Here is a 17,135-nt window from a genome sequence, read left to right as displayed (position 1 = left end):
ATTTTGGCCTGTGTCTGTTATCGTAGAAAAGATGGGAAAGAATTTTTAATTTGTCAGGTGACAAACCCTCAAGTCTAGGTCAGTAATACCCTGAAACAGAAGTCATTTTCATCTGCAGTCTGTTTAAAGAAACATGAATATCAAAAAATAGACAAACACTACCAGCTGCATTGCCATCCTTGCTCAGAATACTTAAGAATTCCTGTTGTGCTGAAATTGAGAGAACTAGAGCTGGTAGGACCTTAGACTTTAAACTGCAAACAAAAAGCATTAGTTTTTAAAGCAGGTGATCAGGTAGCTATCTGATAGAGGGGGGAAATGCTCCATTGTTTGGATGTGTGTTCAAGAGGTCAGGATGTTGTTTCTAGTTATCTCTTGCTGATTTAATAAATGATTTTGGACAAACCACTTGTTAATGCTAATCTGTTTCCTCTTTTCTAAGAGGCAGTGGGTTTGATAGCATGTTATGTAAGTACTGTAATTGGAAAGACAGTCTCGTGGAGAGTAAAATGAATTTTATCCCATTTTACTTGTGTGTATCCTATAGGTAGGAGAGATGTTTTATAAGCCGTTTCCTCTGTTAGTATAAGCAGCCAGTTGCACGCCAGGACTATACAAATAACTGGAAACAGATTAGGAATTTAATCTTAATTTAATTTAATTTAACTTAATTTAAAGTGCTGCTTTGCACAAGATATTTGCTGGAGGATTTACTTTGGTGATAATACAGGGTGAAATTCTTACCTTTTGACTTCAGAGGTCTGTCCCACCTGGCACTGGCCAGCAAGAGATCCTTGTAACAGTGTCTGCAAACTGTCAGTGACAGTTCCCATGTCAATGAAAGGATTCATCCTGATCCACTTAGACTGATTTTCCTGTGTGGACAGATCATTATTTATTCTGTTGAGACTATGTAGCATTTAATTTCTTGTATTCAAAGCCAAAAGGTCTTTAGGATTGTTTCCCACAGAATGCAGTCTCTCTTGAGGTGTTACATGAACAGGTGTGGTGACTTACACAGGAAAAAAAATAATTTTGAAAGGCTCAATTTATTTTTTAGCTAAAATCCTTCTTGTAGATTATTTAAATACTTATCTGAAGCTCTGTTAATAGCTCTTTATTCTTAAATGCTCTTTTATAATATAGACTAGGATCTTCAGGTTCCAGACAGTTCTGAGGAGTTTGGAGTATGAATCCCATCTTGGTCCCACACCCAGTAATAACTTTCACTGAATAAATTACTTGGTTGAGGTTGAAACCAGTGGCCCAGAATCCTGAAAAGGATGTATGTAAAAGTACTAGTTGAATGTTAGAGTCATAGAATTAAATTCTCTCATTTTCCTTAATATGCTATTAATTTATCTTAAAATATTTATTTTTCTGTTTGATATTAAAAGCATAATCATTCTGTTAGTGAACATACAATAATATGCTCAGGGGAGTAACTAACTTGAATTGCGTTTAAGCTAAGGATGCAAATTTGTCCTTCTGTTTTAGCTTTTTCAGCTTTGTCCCTAAAACATAGAGTTCCTAGAAGCTGCAAAAAGCAATTTAGAGTATATCCTAGGGTGGTTCTTAATAAAAAATGTTCTTTAGGTGAAATGTGACTGGCTGTTGCAAATGGGCTGTGTCCAAAGTGCAGAACTACACAGCAAGTCTCTCGCCATTATGAAAGCTGTGAGCTGGAATGCATGAGTTTCACAATTCAAAAACCGAGATGTATGTGACTAGGTATTTGATGCTGAAGAATGTGGGGTTTGCACCTGTACCATAATAGCTGTGTGAAGGTGCTTGTCGCCGCTCCTTACAGCATCCCTCATTGATCTTAAGTGTTTGAGATTGTTGCATCTAAACATCTCTCGTTGAATCTAAAAATAATGATTTTTTTTTTGCCTGTTGTCATGCTAAAGTGTCATGCTTAAGTTGATCAGCTGTCTCAGGCTTCTCTCTCACCACAGCTGCGCCCCGTGCACTGGCGCGTGCGGTGGGCCCGCCGCCTGCCTCTCCTTCTGCACATCACGAGCCACATTCTCAGTGTTCAGCTAATAAATTCTTTTTTTAACCGTAGCACGCCCTTTGTTCCCATTAACTTGCCCATTGTTTCCGTATGCCAGCCCAGCCCTCCTGTTTGCCCTGCCGCTCCCTGCGTGCTGTGCCTCGGCCTCCTCGCCCCGCCGTAGGCTGCTCGGCCCCCTCACCGCCGAACCCTGGGGCTGCAGGGCTGGTATAATCCACATCATGGGCAAATCGGAACCATTTTTTTTTCCCACTATTGCGTATCTGTTTCTAATTTCAATTGGTTTAACTTCTTTTTAACTCAGTTTATGAAGAATTTTTTTTAAAATACAGATGCATGGCAAAGGCAAGGCCCGCTGGGCGTTGTGGCCGGCTGAGGGCTCCACCTGGGCAAACACTTCTTGGAAGCAGGCTGGTAAGGGAGTGCGGGGTAACTCAGAACTTGGCTAAATACGGGTTTTATTTTGCTCCTGTTCTTTCTCAGGAGGAGTTAATGGCTCTGGCTGCAGCAGGTAACAGCACTGAGGCGCGCTCCCCCCGGGCGGCCGGCGGGGCCGCCTGGGCTCAGGGCGGGCCTCCCTCCCTCCTCCCTTCCCTCTCCTCCGCCAGCAGCCGCCGCAAACCCGCTGTCCCCCACGGCGGCGGCCCCGCGTCCTGCACCGGCACGGCGGGACGTGCCGGACGGTCCCAGCCGCCTCACCGTAACCCGTGCCCGAGGCACCCCCCGCGCCCTGTCCGGGGCGGGCGGCGGGGCGGGCGCTGCCGCAGCCGCTCACCTGCGGGGGCGGCCCCTCCGCCGGGGCCCGGCCCTGCCCGAACATGCGCCGAGGCTCGCCGCTGCTTCACCACACCATGCGAGGTGGCTGCGGCTGCCGCCCGCATCGGGGAACAGCAGGAGCACCGCCGCCAGCCCTCGGCGCCGGCCTCCCCTCCCGCAGCTCCGGGAGCCGGGGCCGCCCTTCCCGACGCCTCCATGGACCCCCGCGCGGCCAACAGCGGGAGCGGCGACGCGCGGTACGGGGGGGGCGGGGGGGCCGCGGCCGTTCCCTCAGGCCGCGGGGGCAGCGGGGTCTCTCCCGGCGGGGCGGGCCAAGGGCCCCGCGGCCGCGGGAGCGCTCCGTCCCGGGTGGGAAGCGGGGGCGGCGCGGCGGGAAGGCCCATCCCGGAGCAGGGCGGCGGGTGGCAGGAGGCGCCGGTGCCCCGGCGGAGCGGGTGAGGGTGGCTGGTTTCCCGGGTAAGCTGCCCGCCTGGCTCCGGGGACGTCGGGTCGGGAGCCCCGCTGAACGCCCGCCGGCCGGCGCCTCCCCCGCTGCGGTCCTGGGGCCGGGACCACCGGGCGGGGCGGACCCGGGCCCTTCGGGCACAGAGCGGCGCCGTCCAGGGGGGCGGCTCCGTCCGTCCCTACCTCCCCTTACCCACCCATCGCAGCTACCGGCGGGGCACAAACTGGTTCTTGCACTTGCAGGGTTTTGTTGGTTTTTTTTCATTGCTTAGACAAAACCATTAGCTTGAGCTAATTGCATACCTGTCCTGCGAGCCTTTAGCAGCTCTACGCAAATTCCTTTTGGTTCGCGGTGCTGTGTGAGGGCCGGGCCGTGCGGCCGGGGCGCGGGGCGGCCCGGGGCCCGTTCCCGGAGCCACCCGGGCCGGGAGAGCCGGGCGCTCGGCGCCGCCTTTGCTGGCCCTCCGGAGCCAGCTGCAGGTGGATGGCTTCCCTTCCTCCTCTCCTGCCCACGTGTGCGCTCCCTCTGCCCCTAAAACACACAAACTCCCGTTGTTTGCATGTGAGGGAGTTGTTTCTTCAGAAGCTGTTCTTTCCTGGTGGGACGGTGCGCTCGCTTTTAGACGTGGCTGCGTTAAAGGCCTGTTTGCGGATTCCCTGTTTGACATAAGGCCGTTGAAATAGTCTGCACTATCATCTGTGCAGGACTGGAAACTTAGTGCAGTTTTTTGCGAGGTCAGCAAACCATTTCTCTGCCTGGAAGAGTGGTAAAGGGTCCTGTTTGTGGCTTTCCATGAAGTGTTGGTGCGCTCCGTCTTTGCTTGCATGCTTCCCCTACATCTTAAAGTTGAAAACAGCAAATACCAGCCTGAGACATTTGTTTGCAGAAACCATGATGAAAAATATTTCCTGAACTTTAGGTTACATGAGCTACACAATAGTGCTCACTTTTTGGTGGTGTCTCTATTAATGTTAGAACAGAGAATGGAGGTAGGAGGTCACGTAAAGCAGGAAAGTCCTGTGGGATTAAAAAGTACGGTGTGTTAGACCTGCCAATGATGCAAAATGATACATGTGTTAGTATTTGTAATAGCTCTGTACAGATTTATTTCTATGAGCTGTCTTGATAATTCTTCAATGAACCAACAAATTATTTTTTTTTCATTTGGGGCGGGGTTTTTTTGCTGTCCAGCATGGGAAGGTGGGCCATATGTTTACAATAATGATATTAAATGACTTCTAGGTCTTCTGTTTGCCCTAATAGCAGCAGCAAAGGCTGAGAGGTTGTCGTTGGATTGCTCTTCAGAAGGTTTTGAATGTGCAGAAGAAGGTTGGCACAAATGTTCAGAAGCAGGAAGGAGTTTGCTGAATTTTGCTAGATTATTGGGCAGGTTGTCCCAAAAGTCAGACTGCTGCTGAAGCTGCTGGAGAACGTGGTGCTGGGACCTCGGGTCCTTTCCGCAGCTCCATCTACTGGAACCAGCTGTCACAGCCCAGTGTGCCATTGCACGAGGGTGGAAAGTGCCTCAGGTGTTTTGGTTACTGTACTACAAAACGTTGAAAACTTATATATCAGGATTTTTGCTAATTTTTGGAAAAAAAAAATATTTCCTTATTGTAGATCACATTTTACTTCAAATGCTCCTTTAAAACCCCATGAAGCTTCTAGGCAGTGTTTTCTCAGGGCTGAGCTTGAGTTTGCTTAGGTTTCAGATATGTTTCAGGAATAGATTGAAATTATTAGCTCATAGTTGGAGGACATGATGGTCTAGTGGACTGGTTGGAACTGAAAACTTGCCAGATTTTTTGAGCAGGGGTGATGAAAAATGACCTCCCATTTTGCAGATATTCAGCTTTTGTCTTCACTTTGATAATAAACCTTTGCGTCATCTTTTGTAGAAAAAACAATTGCCAGAACAGAGTGTGAATGTTAGGGTGGTCATTCAGGTATACTTGACTTAATAGCTTGAATCTCAAATGCAAATCAAAGGGAATGCTGTACTGGAGTTGCATGTAATTTTATCTTTCTCTCTCTTTGGCTCTAACTAAAATTGACATCCTGCGTTGATGAAATCTCACTATGTCTGCATCAAAGTTTTTAATTTTGACACATCTGTATTTCTTGTCAGAAAGAAAAAAAGAAAAAGAAATCCCAGACTGTTCAGATTCCAAGTTCAAATTCAGCCTTGCTTTTTTTAGGCTTTTTATCCTCAGGTAGCTCACTTAGTTGTTTTTGCATTCTGAAATGGTGAGAATAATAACTGTCTGCTTCTTGAAGCTATTGTACCTAAGAATAATTCTTCAAAATGTCTTTAGAAATAGAGTGCCAAGAAAACTTGCTACTAGTGCTTTTTGTTTTCTGTTCTTGAGTATTGATTCAACAAGCAGGTTCAAGACAGTTACAAAGGCATATTGAAGTGCTGTGCTTGAATTTTTATTTCATTGGAGAGAAAGTGGCATTGTTATTGGTCAAGGTACTGTGAAGTATGCTTTGCAGATGACTTCTGAAATACAAAGTCAGTTTGTGGGAAGCTCTTAGGGAAATAGAATCTGAAATTTCACGTAAAGCAATGATTAAGGGCAAAGCAGCAATCCCCTATTTGTTCAATTATTTTGTGTCGTTCCTTTTTTTTTTCTTTTTTATGAGAGCCTAAAATACTGTCAAGCAATGCAATTGAAACAAAAGCATGTTGGTTGTCGTTTTTTAAGTTACAATAAAACATATTACAGGGTAATTTATTTTATTTTGAAAACGTTTTGCATAGATTTAATGCAAAAAAAACCCCGAGACAACCCAATCCAAATAAAACCAAAAACCAAACCAAGAAACTTTTCAGCTCAGATTAAGTACTACAGGAAAATGCCTTTTGGGCCAAAATGTTTATTTCATCCCTTCCGTCTGAAGTCTGAAGTGAAGTGTAAGTCAGCGTAAAAAAGTACAAACCAGAATTACAAAGCGCTGAGGTAAGATGCATAGGTAACTATTTTGTTACCTACCAGTCAGCGTTTGTTATTGCTAGGTAATGCAGAATCCATCCGAAAGGGGAAATTGCATAACATCCCTCCTTGAATTCATGCTGAATCTTATTTCAGAAATAATACAGACCTCTAGTCTGATCTTGCAGTCCTTAAAAAAACAAATCTCATGGATTGTCTGACTTCTTATCATGAATGTGGCAGACATGAGCTTACATTTTGCTTAATGCTTCTTTTATGTTTCCTGGGTACCTAAATGTGCTCAACACCATTGCAAGTGCATGACAGTGGTCTAGTGCAGCTCTCATGGATTTCTTGTTATTTTTAATATGAACAGGATTAGACCTTTAAAAATTGAAAGAAACTGTGTCAGAAGCGTAGATTGACCAGAGACAGTAAAACTGAAAAGTTAGAGGACTTTGAGAAATGAGCAAGTGGGCCATATAAGGTTGGCTAAAGACGTTAAGACTCTTAAAAAACCCAAAATATTGATCACATCTGTCCTTCAAAGTGACAAAGGTCGTAGAGCATTTGAAGTGAAAAAGAAGAGCTTTTAAAACTTGCTAAGTATTAATACAGACTGATTTATGATGAAAAATTACTCTTAATTGTAGTGATCCTGTAAATTTCTGTAATGCTGGATGTATTTGTTTTCTTTCAAGTTTGACCCTGTGTGAGCTAATTTTTAATTTGTTAGGTTAATGCAGTTCCAGGATGCTTAGGCTGATAATTTGTAATTTGCCAGACTATATTTTTCATTCTGTTTGATGCAGACAGTTCTACTGACTGGGAATAATCACCCACAATGGTGCATTTAGCCCTCTGTGCACAGTCATGGCAGTACAACACGGAAAGGGAAGAGCAAAATGACACTAACACTTTTTATTTGTCTGAACAAACTTATCTTAATGAATTTATTGCATTGTTTGCCCATTCAGATACAGGATGAGAGCTGTGAATATAATGCAACCTAGATCCTGCTTGGTGCAAGTTAAACAGCGGTGGAACCAAGGGCAGAACACAATCCTACCAACTCTGTGGACTTTGTTCTGCTCACTTGACTGCTTTGCCACATCCCTTTGTTTTGTGAGCCTTCGCTGACACAGAATGACTGAAAGCTTGAGTACCTTTTTAACAAAAGACCTTTGACATGGCTAAGGCATCAACAGCTTGGTGGTTTGAGAGCTGAGTTGACCTCAAAAATAGTCTGCTACCATGTACGTGTACATCTTGTCCATGGACAGCATGAAATACTAAGATATCCTGAATTCCAGAACTGCATCACTGTTGTGTCTCTATGCAGAATATTTGGAGAACATGAATATTTAAACCTTTCCAATTGCTTTGCTGTTAGAAGTAGCAGCATTTCTGCAGCACCAAGGAGTCTTAGCCACAGGCCAGAAACGTGTTCAAGAACACAGAAAGATAGATGCTGAGGTATTAGTAGCTTGGCACATAGAACAGGAAAGGATACGGCAGAATTCATTTTCTTGCATTAGCTTATTTGCTTTTGAATTATGAAGACATTTCTGTATTGTCTAAAACCTGAATAGTGACAAATTATTGTGAGAACTGCTTACTGGTTCTCCTTTTCATGGTAATGAGAGCGCTGTTCATCCAAGATTATTTCTGATCTCGTGTGGTTTGGGAAATGTTTGCAAAAGAGGAAAATAATTCTTCCCAAATGATGTGCTTTTTGTTTTCTTTGAATGTAGAGATCTTTTTCAGTGTCAGGCTCAGAAAAATTGTGACACAATGTTGCTCAAAGCAGTCGTCTGTTTAGAAGAGTAGTAGTCATTGATTTAGGAATGGCGTGGCAAACTTGACAAGGAAGTAATCCCAGGTGTATCCTGGTAAATCCTAACATCTCTGTGATTAGCTAGCAATATGAGAATGGAAAGCGGTGTCATGGCAAGAATTTCTGTATTCAGTGGTGATACTTTTGAAAAGGTGCAATGGGAAGGATGCCTGGTGTCAGTGACGGTATTTACCATACATATTGGGCTGTGTGTCAGCCAGCCAGGTTGGTTGAGGTGTTTGAGGTTCATGTGTTTGAGATGTCTTTAGCTGTTGGGTTTTTTTGTTAAGAACTGAAATTTAGACCTTGGAAATGTGATTTGGGCTGCTCCCCACATCTGTGAATGGTTGAAGTGTTAGCACTGATGAGGGTCCGATAGCCTGAGTAGCATGGTGTTTGTAGGGAGCAATATGATTTTACTGTCCTCTTCGGAAAAAATGAAGCTGCTTTGGGCATGTGAGACTAATCTCTTTTCAGTTCTATTTCATACTCTGTAAAGAAGTTGTTTAGGAATTTATTACTTTCTTTCTGACAACATGCCTAGAAGCAACCGTCTCTAAATCTGTTTGTAAAGATAGAGAGACTAATGCTCGTTATTTCTCTGTACATACTGAGCTCTCCACCATCGTAGTAGTAAGGTGTGCTGCCAGGTGTATTCACTATTGATGCAGATAGCTGCAAAATTATGTGTTAGTTCAGCCCAGTCCTTTCTGCCAGTGCTGTGAGTGTTTGTGCGGCCTTTTAACAGCATGAGTTTAGTATTATCATGTAAAAATTGAAACTGAATGTTACACAGACAGCCCTTGACATAAAGGGTGCAGAGGAGGCCAGAACACCGTGCTGTCCGCGTTGTTAAATATAAAATAAAATCAAGAGCAAATACTACAAAATTATTTAACAGGAAACTTCTGCGCTGAAATTGTAGCCCTTCGGATAAACAGCTGTGTTCTGCTTGCCTTCCAGTGGTAAGGCTGGGTGCTGAATGGTTTCTTATTTGTGGCAAGAGGATGCTCCATGGAGTAACAGCAGAAGCAGGAGCCAGCTGTGCGGTGTGGGGGGAGCTGTCGCAGCAATCAGCAGGTCACTCAGGCTGGTGTTCACTAGAGTAGCTTTGTGGATGTGTCTGAATCAGATGAGAGAGCAGTGTCAGTCATTACTGAGCCCGGCTGCGCTGGTGCTGTTCAAGGCCCTGAGATAGAAGGTCTCTAGTATGGTTACAGAGATTTTGCTGAGAAGTTTCTTTGGGAATATAATCATTCCATGAGATGCTTCTTCTCTCTGCTCTGGCATCTCACTTGCTTTACATGTTTGGGACTAGCCTGCATTTGGGAAAACGGTGTGCGTCCATTGCTCCCTATTCCCAGTCTCCTGATAATGAGAAGAAAGTCAACTCCTGAGTCACCAGCACTTGGTCTTCTCTGGTGGTTTGTCGTCAAGTACTGGTTTAGCTCAATTGTGCTTGACTCTGTATTTGATTCTCTTCCTCCAAATGAAGTTACCCAAGCTACCACACCTGACTTATGCAGATAATGTAGATTTGGCAGAGAAATTCATCCATACTTTAGGATATGACTGATTTAACTTGCTTTCCATGTCTCACAATACTGAAGGAGTTCTTGAATTACTATTAAAAGCATTACTATGAAGGCATAAACTTCAGACTTCCCCTTTTTTGCAAAGTTCTGATAATTACTGAAGTCAAATGCATCCGTAGTTCAGCACTTGCAGAATACAAGGTTCAAGACCCTTTTTATTGAAGAAATCTGTAAAACCCAATGGCAAATCATAAAGCATGTGCGCTGCAAACTTACAGTAAAAAAACAGTCAACATCATGCACACAGTGAAGTAAAACTATGTGGAAATGTGGTGACTCCCGTGCTCAAAAAAGCCTTCTCTCCCCTTCCTTTTGATCATGGAAAACATGAGTCTTTACTTTTGAAAATGCTTTACTTTTCATTAATACTCAGAAATTTAATTTTGCTTAGTTCTCCTTATTCATTTTGTTTGATATTGCTGTTGGCATAAAAAGGATTTGATCTTTAAATAAAAAGGGCATTGTCTAGTATGTTGCCGGTAATTGCACTTCTGAGTAGAGACAAGGGAGATGCAGTGGAGTAGTGAGTTCATGTCTTACCTTAAGTCACAGGAGATACTATAATTCTGTTTTGTGAAGCACCCCCAGTCATGGTCCCCAGGGCAAAGTTCATAAATAATAAAACCACAGTGAGAACCATATGACTGTCCTTGCAAGTCATGCTGCCAAAAAGCAAAAAAGGAAAGAAGCTTCTGAAACCAAGGGGGAAGTGGCCCAAATTTGGAAAGGTTTCAGATCTTAATTTTTCAGATTTGTTTTCCTTGGTTAAAAGGAAATACTGATACGTGTAGGGAAAGACAGGTTGCATGCTGAAGGTCATCTGGGTATATGTTTTCCAGAGAAGTGGTATTCAAATAAATACTTACCAAATCAAGTCTTGAAGAACTGGGCAGAAACAGCCAGAGCCTTCACCATACAGAACTTTAAAGACTATTCGGAGAAATACAGTGCAGTTAAATATTATATAAAAAGCTAGTGAAAATGATGAATAATTTTTTCAGAGTAGCTCACAATCCTACCACGGAAGCAACCTGGCCTATTTTAAGTTGCAACCAGTAGTTATACCCAACTGGAGATAAAACCAACCTGGTAATGTCTTTTATGTCCTGCTGTGGCCCAGGTACATGGTGCTGTTAGGAACATGTAATGGAGTTGTTAATGGGGCAGCCTGTGGATCTATTACGATAATTTTGCTACCAAATGCAGCACAGGCTTTTCCTGTACAGGATGTCATAAAAACAGCAAGAGATTCAATCAGGTGTGTTAATATCTTCAGAGCATCTTCCTGAAATTATCCCTTGCTTGTTTATCATTTTTGGGTCGTACTTCATCAGTTGATGCCTTTGTTATTGGTACTGCTTTGCATAACATAACAAATAAGACGGTATATAGGAGAACAGAGAAGTATCATTTTTAACAGTAGATGCTCTTGGAGAAACTAATTTAGCTGATCATAGATGATCAACTTTCACAGTCCAGCTGCCATGGGAGAAGGGACTGCTTTTGCTGCTTGTAGCTGCCTTTCTTACATGCAGGACCAGTACCGCTGACATGCCAGCAAAACAGTTTGGGAGTATATATTATTTTATTTGGGGCAAAATCAGCCAGGTGAGCTCACTCAACTGATTAAATTGTTTATGCCAACTTGCCTCATTTTGCTTGGCATCCAAGTGAGATTTTTACAAAGAACATGTAAAGCCTCACTACCTCCGAGAGTTACAGGAACCAACAAAAAGCAGCAGTTTGACTGGTGGATTGAAGCGTGTTTTGTGGAGAATCCTTGCTGGGAAGAGGTCCTTTCTTGTCTCCCTCACTTGTCTGTTCCTCACATTGACAGCAATTACTGCCTCAGTTTTCCTGCATGTCAGCTGGCCTCATTTGACTCTCCATTCTGGTTCATAGGTTTCTGACGTGGTCCACAGCTACATACAGTAATTTTTGTTGTTTCAGATCTGTAATTACAGGGATGTTTGACTTCTGCCTAGTTTGTACTGAGTGCGAGGCAGCTGATGCTGCCACTGATGTCAGGCAGGTCTGTAGATCAAAGATAGGCTGACAGCTGACTGCACCTTCCACGTTTGGTAGTATCCACTGATACATGGGCTTCATGTGTCACGGGCTGGCTCTCACATGGCTCATTTGAAGTATGTTGTAAGGGACTCAGTGGTGCTCGATGCTCGTAGCTCTCATCGTGCCATCCGTAGTGACCAATCAGAGGGTGGGGTACCGCAGGCAGGCGCTGCCCCAGCCTGTGCTCGCCCTGTGACTGTCACTCTGAGCTGGGTAAGTAGCACCGAGTGCTGCTGCTGCCGCCGCTGGATGTTCGTGCCTAAATGCTGAGCGGGCATACAAATGACTATGTCAGAAAACACGAGAAGTTTAACAGAAAGGTAAGAGCAGTGCACAGCATTTTCCATTTGGCTCAGAGGCAGCTCAGATCTTACTGTCGAGAGAGCAAGAGGGAATCTGCAGCCCACTGAAGCATGACTAATCAGTTTGCTAAAATGCTTAGCACTCTCTGGTTTAAAGGATTTCTTCCCTGTTGTTAACAGCAACAAACGTTGATTTGTAGCATTTATGTAAGGTGTGCATTGTGTTCAGGTCTTAGCCCTTTACTTGGGAGCCACAGGAAATGTCAGGTTTCCTTGGAGCATCAGGGAAGTGTGCAACTTCTATTTTCGCTGCTGCTGAAGGTGGCACTGTGTTAATAATTCTTATTCCAGAAAAAATGCCGAGTAATTAATATATCCTATTTGTGCTTTGAGCTTCAGCAGTATTTTTTTCTTTGCCATCTTTCTGTTTCAAAGGAGTATTTTGAAAAGGTTTATTTCTACTTATTATGGGGTAACGCTCCTGCATGACGAGAAACAAACAAAAAAACCCCACATAAAATGTTACTAGTCTAAATATTTTAAAATGTTTTAGAATATGTTCTGTATAGTGTTAAATATGCTATTTGGTTCAGAAACACAGACCTGTAAAAAAGGCAGGTAAGAATTGTAATATATGTAAACAGTAATTGGCAAAGTTTTAATTGTTACAGTAAGTAAGGCTCACAATGGTTAGGTGGACATGATATTGCCTATTGTATGGGACAAATGCCAAGACTTGGTTAATCAATGTTTGCAAAGCACTTGGAGGGTGTCTTGGGTGCGGAAGGATTTGCAGTGTATCTGAAGCGTGATGACAACAGACACTATGAACAATGTCGTATAATGTTTCTCTCAAATTTATAATCCTGTTCTTCATATATATAATTATGCTCTTTTTCTTTGCAGTCATTATTCTTAAAACCTAAACCAAACCACTGCTGCAGTCGGTGGTTATTACTGATGCTATGGGTTTGTTCTGTGCTCCCTGTCTTTTCCTTGAGATGATACCAGGACTTTGCTTTCTGTTTTTCCTTTCAGGAGGCTATATGTTGTGCTATTTTAAAGGAAGTAACATAGTTTCAAAGTCACAAGACAGATCACATCAGTTACAGCTGTTCCTAGTGCAGAACATGATGAGGATATTTGTACTTCATTGGGGGAGCCTTTTTGTACAGGCTTGTATGCAACATACTAGTGCAGTATAACTCTTTGAGCATTAGATGCAGATGTTTCAACTCTCTTAACATTGGCCAGGTGACTTTAACGTTAGTGCAAGGCCTTGCTGTTCCTTCTGTGGATTTTTTTGTCCAGCAGTTCTGGTGGTGATGAACTTGAACTAAACTTACTCGGCTCGTCTGCAGTATCCTGTTGCCAGTAACCCAAAGACCAGATGAGAACCCTTGTGACAGGTCAGGCTGACATCTGAATGTTGTACAGGAGGAAAGTACAGCTAGAGTAAGCCACTGAGAATCTTCTGAGCTGAGATGGAGCAGCAGGTTTTTTGTTTGAGTGCAGTAGCACTTCATAGGGACAGTGATGATTCCAGGAGCATGCACAATGTGAAATTTAAACTCACCTGCAAGTCTGTAGTGGTCTACTGGTCAGGAGCCATACTGGACATGAGCTGAACTGAAGCTGATGTTCCAGCAGCAGTCGATACAATAATCTGATGCAGTTTGGCAATGTCTCATCCTTAAAGTGACAACATGATCATCGTGTCACTAGCCTGCAGTCTCTGTCAGCCTTACGCTCAGTCAGATGTGCATTGTCACCCAGTGCTTCTGTGTTCCTGACACCTGAGCTCATCAAATTACCATGCTCCCACATGGTAACTTCTGCATGTCTGGGTCCTTGTTTACAGTACGTGCAGTCTATTTTATTTTCAGCAAGTACAAAACTTAAATTGCTTTCCACAGGATAAGAGTGTAGTTAAAACAAAACAAAACAAAACAAAAATCCCCACAAACATAATGGAAGTCACTTTCATATTTTGCAATTGCCGGAAAAGGAATAGCAGATTATATATGGGATTATATGTAAGATTATACATAAGACTAGAACTGAAGAAGGCGGGGTTCGAACGTAGCGGTAATGCACTGGTAGAAGGAGGACAGATGTGCTGAGTTTATTCTCTCTTCTTCTGGCAGGTCACCTACATCAGACCTCAACAAGGCATTGCATGAATGTATGGCAGCTCTGGATCTATTTCTTAACAACAAGTTCTCGGATGCTTTGGCTTCTTTACAAGCAAAGTAAGTTGGCTACTTTTACTAGTTTTCCTCTGTTTATTTTTCTTTGCTTCACTGTCTGTCAGGAGAATTGACGAGACAGCTAGTTCTCACAGTTGATAAGACTGCATAGGTTTAGTTCAGAAGGGGGTGGTAAGTTCACGTGTTAAGTCTGGGGGAAGACAGAGTAAGTGCTTTATGGCTGGGTGAGTAAATAACAAGATTGATCAGAGGTAAGTACAAGAAGTACAGAACTGTTGTCCAGAGAAGTGGCCCCTCAGCTGTAGTACAGTATGTGAGATTCTTGTTCCTGGAAGAATAAAAACAATCTTCTGTCACACACCGGCCGACCCACCCACCCCATATTTTTCTGTACACTGTGAGAATTTGAGAATTTGTAGCTTTGTGTCTAAATGAGCAACTGACCATGAATTGCCAGGTTAGAGCCATTAGGTATGAATTCTTGGGGTTTTGTTGTTTTGTAATAACCACTTGCAGAAACTTTCTCACAGCTTTTGCAGTTCAGTGTAGTGGTCATGCACTCTGTTTCCTGAATGCATTGCAGCCCAGCATATAATGAGTGGCCCAGCTGCAAGCAGTGTGGTTATAAAATAGCTTTTAAAAACCATTGTGTTACAGCGTCTGTGATTTTTTCATACCCTGTCCTGAAGTTACCTGTGCTCTTGGCTTGTTGAAGTCTGTGGTTGATTCGCATTTTTTCCCCCAGTTTGCTCCATTTATTTTTGAGCTGTCAGCAAATTACATCATGCCTTCTTTCAGGCCACTGGAATATGAAATGAGTAAAATTCATAGGTAATGCAGTAGTATGTGTTTGATATGTATTGGGGTAACTATAGTGAATATGACATACCTGCTTTGCTGAGATACCAGCCTCAGTCTTTAATGTCAGAATCAGTAGCTTAACCATGGAACTACACTCTGTGACATTCATGATGAATTGTAGGCTCAGATATATTAATAATACTGGTTTTATTCACAGCAGTGTTGGTTTGTGTTTTTATGTCATCAGAAGGTATCATTAAAATGGTAAGAAGAATAACTGTGGTTTCATTAAATTCTGACAGTAGAGCCCCTGTGCCCATCTGGAAATGCTTCCTCGGTGCTTAGCATAAAATAGGGAGATGCTTTATTGAAGGAGGTTTCCGAAACTGCAGAAGCTAGTGAGGCCACGGTAGGGAGGGTGTGTGTAGGGATGTGGTGTCTGTTAATCCATTTTTCTTTTGTTGCATATGGTTTTCATTCACCTTTTATTGGGCTCTGCAGAACATATTTCACGAGCTGATGCTCTGGTTTTGTACCTGACTGTATTCCACACTGCAAAACCATTTTGGAACTGATTTTTCATGTTAGCCTGCTGTTATGAGGAGGCCCTTATTCCTGTTGCCTTTGGCAGTGAGGAAAATACAGACTTATGGTCTTCGTGAGTGTAATGCAGAAACAGGATGCTAAATTTCCCCACAGATGATATCCATTATGGACACACTCCATCTCTTTAGGGAATGACAAGAGCTGTAGAGTGGGCACATATGGTAATACTGAGTATTTTCTTTAGGAGTCATCAGTTCCTCACTATTGCCTTCTAGCGTGCTGAGATTTGAAATTGGTTTTCACAGTCCGTAAACATACTATCTTTGTTTAAAGAAATACTTTCAGTTTTTACATGCTTGTAAAGAATTTCATATCATAGATTTTGCAGCTTTGCCACTTATGTTGTAGGACATACTCTGCTCTGTATTACATTATTGCAGATTCACTAAATTACTCACATTTGGCTTCCACAATAAGTGTATTTTCAACTGATTTGTACCATGTGTAACTGAGAGCAGATTTGGCAATGTATGAGAGTTAAAATCGGAAGATCTTTCCTAGCAGCTTAGAAATAAATATCTGAGGATGGTGTCTAGACTTGTGTTGAGGTAGAGCTCTTTTTTTCCTGTTAGAAAAGCAAATCCATCATAAAGAAGAGATCTTGTTTCATAAAAAAAAATTGATCTGGTGTTTTTGCTGTGTGTTACATAACTTTTCCTGTTTCCTCAGCCGCCTTTTAGGTTTTACAGTCAGTTTTCTTTTTATTGTCATTAACAATCACAGTACAGTAGTGGACTCCTTGTGGTTTCTGCTTTAAGTTTAATTAAATGAATGTTTTATATGAAGTATTCACATAAGGAATTTCTTAAAGAGTTCTTAAAATCAGTCACCAAGCACAGCAGTGATTTTCAATATGTAACCTGTTAACTGTGACAATGAGTGACACTGAAACTGCCCAGTCACTGGAGTGGGGTAAAAAAATCTCATCTTCCTTCTCAACTCGGAGGTACATGCAGTAAATTGATGAAAAGCTGACTAATTTTAGCCCTTATGTAACTGCAAACAGGTAATTGTTAATGAAAGAGTTGATTCTGGTGAGATGTCCCCTTCCCTTCCCCAAGACAAATGTTTAATATTTTAATAATTATCCTGTAGGAAAGTATGACATAATCACCTGATAGATTGCATATGTCAAATCACTTGGGAGAATGGTAAATAATAAAAATAAATTCATGGCACAGAGTAGTCTGGATCGTTGGATGAGCTGCAACACATCTGTGTTGCTGCTTGCAATATTGTCAGAACAATATGAGAATGATTAATTCCAGGCAGTTGACATTATTCTGAAAATAGCCTCCAAAAAGCATTTGGTGGTGTTTGGTGGAATTATTAATTCTAGATTATTTAATTCTATTAATTCTAGATTAATTCTAGAATGACCTTGTTTGAAAGGGGTAAGTTCAGTCCTTTGATGTGGGAGTGTCTCAGGGAGGTGTGAAAAGATTGTGTTACTGCTGTGCTAGTTATTTGTGCAACTCTTGTTGGAATAGTGTAGTTCTGTGGTACTATTTACTATCACTGGAATTTTTAATATAAAAC

At 42.5% G+C, this 17,135-nt stretch overlaps 1 protein-coding gene across 2 annotated transcripts in view; it reads left to right on the top strand.

The window, feature by feature from the left end:
• The first annotated feature begins 2,703 nt into the window (after positions 1 to 2,703).
• TTC39A (tetratricopeptide repeat domain 39A) overlaps positions 2,704 to 17,135 on the top strand; it is a 50,157-nt gene continuing 35,725 nt past the window's right edge. Inside the window, exons 1-2 of one of the 2 annotated variants that reach the window (XM_055814783.1) lie at positions 2,704 to 3,030; positions 14,127 to 14,231. In XM_055814783.1, the coding sequence (XP_055670758.1) occupies positions 2,990 to 3,030; positions 14,127 to 14,231 (146 nt within the window). In that variant the 5' untranslated portion in view covers positions 2,704 to 2,989. Of the gene's footprint in view, positions 3,031 to 11,872; positions 11,998 to 14,126; positions 14,232 to 17,135 lie in introns of those variants that run through there. The other variant, XM_013294621.3, reaches the window with a different exon arrangement.

Source organism: Falco peregrinus, chromosome 10 (genome assembly GCF_023634155.1).
Source record: "Falco peregrinus isolate bFalPer1 chromosome 10, bFalPer1.pri, whole genome shotgun sequence".
Lineage (NCBI taxonomy): Eukaryota > Metazoa > Chordata > Aves > Falconiformes > Falconidae > Falco > Falco peregrinus.
This window is presented reverse-complemented; position numbering and strand designations above follow the sequence as displayed.